Below are 11,525 nucleotides of genomic sequence, written 5' to 3' on the forward strand. Positions count from 1 at the left end.
CAGAAAAGCTTAATTAAATTATGTATCAAAATTGGCTCTTAGACTAGTTTGGAAGTTAATTTTTTTTATATACGTATTTCAGTTATATATAAACGTAAAAGCAAAGATACATTTTATCGGTACTTTAAAATATTTAAAACTAAAATATAGTGTGGAATTTACAACTTACTATTTACGATGTAAAATCTTAATTTTTTAAAAAAAATCCTTAATGCATAAAATGAACCAAATGCAAATCATGGTATCAGGAACAGGCGCATGCAATATGTTTACAGCATCATATTATTCACCAGATCACCTACACTTGGCTATCTTAAACATGAAAAAAGATAAAATATAGCCATTTGTTTGCTCCACATGGTAAAGAAAAAGATGCTACAAAAGTAAAAGAAAAAAAAAGGTTTCACATAAGCTTACAAAGGAGCTAACCTAACCTATATGCTAAAACAAACTAAAATCCCCTACTTCTAGTAACATTTTCAGGCCACGTGCCTTGCATAGGAGCACCATAGTGCTGTCCACCACTTGGTTGCAGGTGGTTGTTTCCCTGGTTAGGAGGAACCCAATTTGGACCAATATTTCTTTGGCCATGTGTCACATTCATAGGTGGTTGAAGATGTGGTGGTGTTGGCAAAGTAGGTGAACCTGGGAATGATTGATTCATCAAGTGAGGTCTAAGGTGAAAGTTTTGTTGGTGCAATGCCAATTGAGGTGGTGGTGGTGGTGGGAACTGGTGGTTCTGTTGTGAGTTTTGCGGCTGCCATTCAGGTATATCATCATCATCATCATTCCAAGGTTGGATTGAACCACCAAATTTGTCTTGCCAATTTCCTGAATGATGTGAATTTACTTTGCTTTGACCATATTTGTGCACAAGCTCCCTCATTTGATCAACAGGGCGTGATGGGGCCTGGTTAACCATTTGGAATGGAACCATACCTGGTGGTCCCCTAGGTCTTTGGACCATGTGTGATGATGTGTTTGGACCACCCATGAAACTGAACTCGGGTAGGTCATCCTCGGGCCGGGCCTGGTGAGGCCCAAACCCAGGAGGAATGTCATCATCATCATCATCATCAACACCATTCGGTGGTGGATTAGAGGGATTAGCAACATTCACATTCAAATTACTACTACCATCTTGCTGTCTCCTAGAGAAGTATTGTTGCCTTTTAGAGCTACTACTACTATGTTTGTGTTGTGATGAAGCGGTGGGTGAAATTGTTGACGAAGTTAAATTAGTTTTTCTCCATACAATAATACCAATTAGGCCATTATCAATAGAATTAACTGCCTCAATTTGTTCCTTTGGAAGTATCTTGCTCAGCATTTCAACTGTTTTGTTATGAGGTGGGCAAAAGTAAAGTTCAACTCCAGACACAGGCTCAGCAAATCCCACTCTCTCATCCGTAATATAAGATTCAGCCACCTGTAATCATACAAAAGAACAAAAAACATAAATCTAATATAGAAAAACATAATGCGCCGAAAAGCATAGAGACATAAGACAATGTAACATTTTCATCATAACCATTACCTCACGAAGTGTTGATTGCTGGCTGGGTGAAGACCCTTTCGAAACAAAGTGTACGACCTGCAATCAATAGTCAACAGAGATTTATACACTGCCAAAAAGGAAAGTGAAATGTGACAAAATAACACATTTTTTAAAGCAAACATCAGGCAGCAATTCAAACCACGCTGTTACACATCCTAATTGTCCCATGCATCCCTTGGAAACTACTAAACAAGCGAGTCGATTTGGTGATGAATAATTTTTTATATACCTTTTCACATGAAATGGTTACTGGACTTTTTAAGTCCATTTTTTTTTCTCACAAATACGCCAAAACATTTTTATATAACATCATTTTTAATTCAAAATTTCGTAGTTTTGAATATAAAGGTCTTAGGGAAGAAGCCTTTAAATCAGGTCACTAGATACGCCATAATTTAATTACAGAATTTCGCAAAATTTTAACTTGTAAACAATTTTACAGGTCTCTCAGCCATTGTTTTACCTTCGTTATTTTAAAAACTCTACCAGCCTTAATGGAGTAATGCCTCTATCAGTATTATCTCAATCGAAGGAAAAGGTGCAAACATATTGCACTCAAGACATAATTTGCCATTAGTAAAACGAAAGGAAAGCATCGAAATGCAACGTTTCTGATCTCTCTCTTTATCATTTCTTTCTGCATGGAAGATAACATAAACATACAAGACACAAGTACTAATTTAGTACAACAAGAAGAAACTTGAGATACCATTATAGCACGACTTCTTGACTGAGGAAGCTCTTGCAAAAATTTCTCAAATGCTTCAAGTCGAACCCTTCCCTTGATCTCAAGAAAACCAGGCCAGTCTTTTGCAGTAGTTTTCTCACCACTTCAAGAATATAAAATTAAATCAGAAAAAAATCAGTACAATTTCTAACTCTTTTAAATAAGAATAATTCAATCTTCAGCATAATAAACGGCAATTCCACCTTTCAGACCCTCCAATCAAAGGGATAAAAACAAATAAATCCCACACAAAATCCTTGAAGAAGCACCGGTACATAGTTCAATATAATGTACTACCCTATATAGCATGCCCAATTAGTAATTACTACAACAATTGCAAAAGGAGATGACAGAAACAACAGATACAATAAATGTCTCTGGAAGTGTTTATGGCTAATGCTAAGGAGCAAAATTGAATAAGTAAATAACTCAAAAAAATCGGAAAAAAGTTTCGAAATGGCAATGCATGAGAGTCCAACCTGTTTAAGGCAACCCAGTATCAACAAGTAACAACCAACATTTTGCTCAGCTTTTAAAAATTCAAAGTAATAATAATAATAACTACTACCACACTGAAACCATATCATTGAACAAAAATACCCCCAACCAAATATATATATACATATAAAAGATGGCATGCAATACAACAAGTGAAATAAATAATACTTGCAGACATACACAACTTATCAACAAATGTCCTCAGCAAAATAGTGGCAACTTGTCGCAAAAGATGTCAGGAACATTTAATAAAATACCTTTTAAATATGCTTATTACTGAATCAGTCGTAGATATATTCAGTTGAAGCATTCCGTCCCAGAAGCATTCACCCTTAGTATGTACTGCAGTTTTTGCATACAAACTATTATTGCCATATCGCTCTTCGGCATGAAAATTACTTGTTCTCAGCTCAGCATCAACAGAAGCATTCTTCTTGTTATCCGTTAACCTTTCCTTTGCATGATCATCAGTTGGCTTCACACCAGCTTCGCTCTCATTGCAACGTCTATCAGAAATAGACCCAGATTCTGCATTAACCAGTTTTTCATCTTTGGCATCTAGATTTTCAGATTTATCAGGGGTGACACCAGCTTGCTCCCTTGGGGTTATATCCAAAGATTTTGATTTAGATCCAACCTCAGAATCGTCCTTGTTTGATTCAGGAGCTTCTTTACCTGATTCCATTGGTAAATTTTCAAATGGTGGCTCAGAATGAAGGGATTCCATGAATTCATCAAGAGAGACAATCGGTGGAAGAAAGTCAGGATCCTTCAGTGCATCATCTGTCATAAGGCCTTGCATTGGATCAGTCCCATCGTTGGATGAAATGGTAATGGAAAATGCATTGTCCTTCTCTGAATTGCTTTTCTCACCATCCGTGTTTTTATTTTCTTTGACCACAGCAGATTTGGAAGAAGTGGCCTCCCCACCTTTTTTAGTTTTTTGACTCCTGGCTTCCCCACCTTTTCTACTTGTTAGACTTCTAGAAGATGTGGTGCCACTGGAGATCTCCTCAATGGGAACGTTATCTTCATGTTCAACTTCCACCTGAAACTCACCTTTATGTGTTTTCTTGACTAACCTCTTAATATCAACATCTGAATCAGGTAAAACCACCATTTGAGCAAGCTCTTCAGCCTTGGCTATCCGCCATTGGGAGAGTTCCTTTGAAGCAAGTTCCTCTGCTGTCATGGAACACAATTGTTCGGGACGAATGTCACCCGACATAACCTTTTCTCTTAGTTCTGGATTATTTCTATCCTTCAAATTGAATAGGAGAGACCTCCCCTTCTCTTTGTACTTCTTATTCACACCTCCAAACAATTTGAAAAGTTCTTCTTCTATCCTTGATGCTAAAACTTCAGGTAATGGTTCCTCAGGTTCTGGTCTCTGCTCTATAACATTTTGACTTTCCTTTTGATTGTCCATGCCTACCACATCAGATAATACCCATGAAAGACCATTACCCTGCAAAAGATCATCTTTCACAAAAAAGCTGTCACTGAATGGAACATCATCAGTAGTCAAAGTGTAATCTGACTGGAAGTCTTGCTTATCACAGTTCAAACCGAGTATATTTTCATTATTTGATATATTTATAGATCCCATTTCAAAATCCTTGAATTTTTCAGAAAAATCTTCACTAGAAGATGCATTATTTCTCTGCTCTCCTGTTGCATGGTCAACTGAACCAGCTGCAGAAAAAGAAGGCTGAGCAGATTCAGAAATATCTTGCCTTTGCTCTGGGGCAATATCAATGGGTGCAGGTGCTGACCCATCCCACTGAGAGCTGTTCTCTAATTTCCCGTTAGTAGCAGCATCATTCATTGTGTTATTGTTCTGAGTCGGTTTATCTTGCTTAGAAACCAAGGCCAGAGCACCAGCTAATGACTCTCTCATCTTGGACCTAACACTTTCAGAAGATTCTGTTTGAACTTTGGATGGCTGCTTCATCTGCGTATTCTGATTTTTAGAATTCGAGGAACGTGGCGTACTTGATTTACTGGAAACAGATTCAGTCATCTGCACTTTTCTCTTATTGGAGACTGCCGATTGCTGAGGGCGGGGGGAGGCATTAGATGGGGATTGCATCTGCGCAGAACCTTTATTTGACAGATTAGAAGCTTGCTGCAACCAAGGTCTATTTCCCCCTTGTGCAACCCTTTTGTTGGATGTCACAGAGCTACCAGTTGATAATTCCATTGGTGCCTTCCGCTTGGGAGTTGTTACCAGCTGCTGTGGACCCATATTACTCATTCGTGCTTCTACTCGAACACTCTGCATAGCCGAATTCGATAAGCCCCGAGACCTGGGATCACCAGACCCATCTCTCAACAATCCAACATGATCATTTGCACCTCCGCGTTGCTGTGGAGTAGGATCAGCAGTTACAGGAGCCAATAACCCCATATCCATCTGTCCAGCCGTAGAATCTACTTTGGTCACAATTGGCTGCAACTGAGCCATCTGCATGCTCGGCATCGGCTCCGAAACCAGATTGTTGGACATCCTAGCCTCTATGCTCCATTAAAACCATAAATAACACCAATTTCAAGAATCCAAGCCAATATTTCAACCTGAAACAGTTAACAACAATTTGACAGCATTCATAATTAACAACACTTTATCCTTAAAATAACCACTTCAACATCAACAATCAGATAGCAGGTAGAAACTACAAAATCACCAACCAGAGGATGATTTCTTTCATTGCAATTAAATAATAATCTCAATGTGTAAAACCCAAAAATAACCTATGCTAACTTCCACAAATCAACCGATGAAATTTTATCAAACGATATGAACAAAACAAAATAAGGGAGAAAAAGAAGTCGAAAATAATCAAAGAACAATGAATTAATCTACGGAATCTAATGGAAAATCTAGAAATGAAAGACGTACCTCTAATTTCCGATCGGGAAGAGAGAGAGAGAGAGAAAGAAAGACGACGAGCGGCTGTGAGAGAAGAAGAGTGGTGGGTGGAAGAGTGGGAAGTGAAAACCCTAACCCTAATAAAGCGAGTGAGGAAGGAGAAGAGGTAAGAGAAGAGAACTATAGAAGATAACGATAGTGTATAAAAGAAAGGAGGAAAAGAGGAATGAGGTGGTACGAGTCTTGCTCACAATAAGAGCCGCAAAAGCATCTCTCTCTTTCACGTTCTTGATTCTTCTATAACTTGTATGCGAAAACGCACCGTTTCGCTAGGATATTTTTTTAAATTAAAAAAAAAACCCAAAACTAGAATTAGTACTTGAATTATCAAAACACATCTTCACATCCAAGTTTTATTGTTATTTAAGTCTAATTAAATAGGTTTAATACTAACAAAAATTACTCTTATTAAAAAACGTGTAATACACGCTAAAAATCCTAAACAAACGTTATTTTTTTCTTTGCGCTCTAATATGAAAAATCGTTCATATCTCTTACTTAAAATTGCAACAAAGAAATTTAAAATTTCTCTCAATAATATTTTAAATTCTCTATAGAAACTATAGAAAAATCCAGTGCTGCATTTGAAATTATTAACAAAAAATACAGAAAAAAAAAATTTTTTTCCTCGAGGTACTTGTTCATTATATTTAGTTTTCTCCTTCGTATTTCTACTAGTTTGATTTAGGGTTTAGTGGATCAAGTTTTTCTAATTCAATTTTTTCTTTTTTTTCTACTTGTTCGATAAGTGTTTTGTTGATGATTGAGTGCTTGTTCAAATCTGAACTCATTTCGGTTCATTTGTGAATTAACTGAAGTTCACTTGATAATGCTATTAAGTATTGACCAAATTTTTTATTCCTTAATTATTTTCGGTTCATTTGGTTTCGCTTGAATTCGCTAAACGTGTTCATGTGTGTAACACCCTACTATACATAACTTTACGCTTAAGCCGTAGAACAGAGGTAGTGTGGTGTTACGGACTTCTAAAATAAAATACATGTATAATAGCGAAAAAATATAATACTATGAGCCTTGAAAAACGGGTAAAGCAAAATCGCAAAATAAAAAGCGCACGCTCAGGAAACGGAATTACTTGCGCGCTAAGAAACCTAAAGATCATAGATATGAATAAGCGAAAGAGTGGATAGATAGCCAAGAATATAGCATAGCTAGCTTCTGACTCAGCCTGCGAAGCCAAGGCTGGCCGGAGAATATTTACATACATATACAAGTATCCTAAAATACCCAAAATACAGAAATAAGGCTTTAACTCTCCTTAAACCTCTAAGAGGGACAAAATAAACAAGTTTCTTGGAGAGAAAGCTAAGCACATATGTACATAAATTGATAATCAAAAGAACCCAGGGATTACTCCCGTCAGGAATCTAGACGCCTAGCGATGAGCCTCTCGACTTGCATCTGAAAACAACAACACAGTATGGGGTGAGAACCGGAGGTTCTCAGCATGGTAAAGGTGTCACGCATATAATATATAAGGTCCTGGGAATGCCAGAGGCAATCCTATAACGCCAACACTCAATTATAAAACTTAAACTCTAAACATAAGGCATAAAAAGGGTAGGTGACCTAAAGAATTCTAAACTTACTTACTTTAAACCTAACGTTATCACCAAACCGATCCACCTTTCCTCCGCTCCTCCATCACCAGTGATTTAGCAGAGACAAACAGCCAAAATATTTCACGCACAAGTAGAAAACAGGTAGTGCAGGTAACAAATATAACAATTAGCATAATATATATTCAGTTAGGTAATCTCAAGTAATGCATAGCAGACAAAACAAACAGAATGCACATGATATATGCCTATCTTATGGTTGATGAGGCTCATCTGTCGGTTATCCAGCCAACCCGACAAGTCCGAAACCCTTAGATTGTCCCTCGTCGCGCATCCCTATGAGTCTATGCATAGATTTTCTCATTCATTCATAATTCATACATTCATTCATTTATTTATATCTCACTCAATGGAGAATATCCATTCCTAGGAATTTATATGTGCTCAGTCACCCTTACAACGTAGGATCAACAGAGTATCAAGTTTCAACCTAGAACACGTGGTGGCAAGCCACGGTTCTGTTTCCCAAGAAAACTTGTATCTCGTATATCATTAAATTCATAAGTTGCATAATATTCATAACCGTTCATATTCATCATATAATCATTCATCTTAGCCATAGCAACATATATTCATTTAACTTTTGCATCATTCTTTTATAATTCATCATGTTTATCCTTTTTCTTCATCCCCAAGTTACCTCAAATTCCTAACTTCATCTCACTGCTGAACTCTCTAATCACGTTTAGAACTAACAATATGAAAATAGAGGTTTATGAGGTCAAATTGGCTTTGAAAACGCAAAATACTAATTTGCTAAAAACAGGGGTATGCGTACGCATACACATGTGTGTGCATGAACAAATCTCTTGAAAACTGAGGTGTGCGTACGCATATTTATTTTACCAAATCAAAGTCTATTGAGAAGAGAATTTGAGGGATTGGAATTTCTCAATTTGCGATTCATTTTATCTAATTTCATTAACTAATAATGTTAATGGAAGTGACATAATGACTAACATAATTAATTTAAAATCTTTAAATGACGAATTTGATTAAAAAAATCTTTTGGAAATCAAATTATTTTGATGAAAAAAGATATTTTTTAAATGAAAAAATATTATTTTTTATTTTTTGGCGTGTTTGGCAACTTTCTAGTAGTAAAAGTAAAATCACTATAAAAAAACATCTTTTTTGAGAAACTATAATTTACATCTTTTTTTAAAAGATCCTTTTTCCTTAAAAAAAATACATTTTTCATGTAATAAATAAATAAAAAAGTACTTTTATACTGTTATACCTAAATATAAATGATAAATAAAAAGATCATTTTGTATGAGATACTCAAACACAAAATTACTTTTACTTTTCATAAAATCTTTTAAAAAAAAGATAACTTGAAAAAAGATTTTTTTTAAAAGATCACCAAAACAAGCCCATTCATATTATTTAATTGTATTCGGAATTAAAAATTTAAAATAATTTTAAAAACATTAAAATACTCTTATATTTAATTTTTAGGATATTAAAATAGTCTTTTAGGATTAATCTTGGAAATAATAAAATACTCCTTTAAAATTAAAATTGTTTAATTATATTTAAAATTTTATATTATAATTTTAAAATATTAAAATATCCCTTTAAAAAAAATATAGAGTAAAGTATCGTTTTTGTCCCAAATGTTTGGGGTTAGTTCCAAAGTTATCCCTAACGTTTATTTAAGTCCCTAACGTTTCAAAATTGACTCAATGTTGTCATGCCGTTAGGGATCTGTTAATAGAATTGACGGCGGGACAAAATTGAGACGATTTTGAAACGTTGGGGACTTAAATAAGACAAAAATGTTGGAGACAAAGAAGATACATAAAAATTAATTTTAATTTAATTTCATCTTTCATTTAATATTAATTTTTTTACCGTACACAGTATTCAATTATTTTTTACTCATATCTAAGTAAATTACACTTAATCACATTACTTTCATTTTAAATAAATTAATTTTATTTATAATTTTAAAGAATGTTAATATATTAGAGACAACAGGTATAATTTATATTTTATTGTATATATATTATTTTTTTCTTTTCTGCAAGTTTATATACTAGTCATTCTATAAATATTTTACGATAACTAAAAATTTTTATGAGTAAAATTATAAAAAAATTAATTGATTTAGAATGAAAATAATGTGATTGAGTGTAATTTACTTAAATGTGATTAAAAGATAATTGAATACTATGTACAGTAAAAAATTGATATTATTGAAGGATAAAATTAAAATTTATTTCTATGTATCGTTTTTGTCCCCAACGTTTTTATCCTATTTAAGTTCCTAATGTTTCAAAATCGTCTCAATTTTGTCCCGCTGTCAATTTTGTTAACGGATCCTTAACGGCAGGACAATATTGAGTCAATTTTAAAACGTTAGGGACTTAAATAGGACGATTGAAACGTTAGGGACAACTTTGAGACTTACCCCAAACATTAGGGACAAAAACAATACTTTACTAAAAAATATATTTAACTATTTTTGTTTATTTCAGTCTTTATATTTATCTTAAATAATAAAAAAAAGAAATATAACTCAATCGTATACACTTTACACTAAATACAATACAATGAATTATGTAATCTGACTAATCTCTATCATCTTTCCGTTTTTACCTTTTATCTTTTAATTTTTCTCTCAATATTAGTCTATTATCCAGACATTGCCTAATAATTTTATTTATATTTGAGAAGCTACATTTAGCTTTGGATAAATAACAAATGAAATTATTATTATTATTATTATTATTATTATTATTATTATTATTATTATTATTATTATTGGATTGATGTTCAAATTCGTCCCTGAAAAATCACGCGATCTTCATTTTTGTCCCCAAATAATTTTTTTAATCAAATTAGTCCTTGAAAGATAAACTGTAAGTCAAATTAGTCCTTCCGTCAGTTGGACGATGATGTGTCACGTTAAGTGCCACGTGGCAGGCTAGTGACACGTGGCATGCCATGTGGCACTTGACATGTAAAAAGTTTTTTATTAGTCAAAATAGTCCTTGAAAGTCCAGAGTAAGTCATTTTCATCCCTCATATTTTAAAAATTAGTCAAACTAGTCCTTATATAATTTTTTTTATAATATTAAATTTATAATATTTTTTATACTACTAATTTTAATATTATTTTTTAAACCTTAATAAACAAAATTTTTTTTACATAAAATAATAAAAATAATTAAATTTTTATAAAGTTATTTTGTCATTTGTATCTATAAAATTTATGAACGTTGACAAAAGTACTCATAAATTAAGAAAAAATAATGATGTATCCATGAAAGATGGGTTCTGAATGACAAAAGTATCCAAATCCTAAATTTTTGTTAATTTTTTAATAAAATTTTTAAACTACTCCCACCGTCAACCTCAACTCACTTTTTCAATCTTCCATAACTCAACATGCACCTTTAAAACCCTTGCCATGAAGTCCAAAACTACTCCTACAACAGACGAAATGAACCTTTATGGTGTGAGTTTTGGATAGTAACGCAATAGAAGATTGCACGCCGATATTAACAAAAGAATCAATCAATACCGATGAAGAATCAGAGAAAGAATCATAAAGGAACAATTTTGAATGTTTCAGTTGTTTTCTCATTTTTTTTAAATTTGGAGATTTTCTTTGTGTGAAGACACGTGGTAAAAAAAATGGGAAAGAACTCACCATACTAAATTTATTTGCTAGGAACCGGTCGAAGTCCTCTACCACCACCACCACCACCATTGATTTCAGCCTGGTTTATCATAGAAGTAGTTTTAAACTCCATGACAAAGGTTTTAAAGGTGCAGGTTAGGTTATGCAAGGTTGGAAAAGTGAGTTGAGATTGAGAGTAGGGGTAGTTTGAGAATTTTATTAAAAAATGAATAAAAAATTAGGGTTTGGATACTTTTGTCATACGAAACCCATCTTCCATGGGTACATCGTTAATTTCCTTAGTTTATGGGTACTTTAGTCAGCGTTCGTAAACTTCATGGGTACTTTTAGTAGTTTTTCCATTTTTTTTATAATATTAAATTTATAATATTTTTTATACTACTAATTTTAATATTATTTTTTAAACCTTAATAAAATTTTAAATTATAATTTTTTATGTGAAATTTTTTTATTTAAATGAGTTTATCAAATTATTGTTGATTATATATTTAAAAATTTAATATTTTAAATTTTACTAA

General features: G+C 33.3%; 1 protein-coding gene across 1 annotated transcript; it reads right to left on the reverse strand.

The window, feature by feature from the left end:
- Nucleotides 1-222: 222 nt before the first annotated feature.
- LOC130944045 (uncharacterized) lies at nt 223-5,914 on the reverse strand. Its single transcript, XM_057872170.1, has 5 exons — nt 5,686-5,914; nt 3,041-5,360; nt 2,268-2,388; nt 1,538-1,594; nt 223-1,429 (listed from the first exon to the last, which is right to left on the reverse strand). The coding sequence occupies exons 2-5, from the start codon at nt 5,290-5,292 to the stop codon at nt 452-454; spliced, it is 3,408 nt and encodes a 1,135-aa protein (XP_057728153.1). The 5' UTR covers nt 5,293-5,360; nt 5,686-5,914; the 3' UTR covers nt 223-451.
- Between the last annotated feature and the right edge of the window lie 5,611 nt (nt 5,915-11,525).

Source organism: Arachis stenosperma, chromosome 8 (genome assembly GCF_014773155.1).
Source record: "Arachis stenosperma cultivar V10309 chromosome 8, arast.V10309.gnm1.PFL2, whole genome shotgun sequence".
Classification (NCBI taxonomy): Eukaryota; Viridiplantae; Streptophyta; class Magnoliopsida; order Fabales; family Fabaceae; genus Arachis; species Arachis stenosperma.

Coding starts and splice junctions, on each gene's coding strand:
- LOC130944045 (XM_057872170.1), bottom strand. CDS start 5,292: ATGTCCAACAATCTGGTTTCGGAGCCGATGCCGAGCATGCAGATGGCT. Junction 2,389..3,040: donor GTAATAAGCATATTTAAAAG/GTATTTTATTAA, acceptor ATATTCTTGAAG/TGGTGAGAAAACTACTGCAA. Junction 1,430..1,537: donor AGCAATCAACACTTCGTGAG/GTAATGGTTATG, acceptor GTATGATTACAG/GTGGCTGAATCTTATATTAC.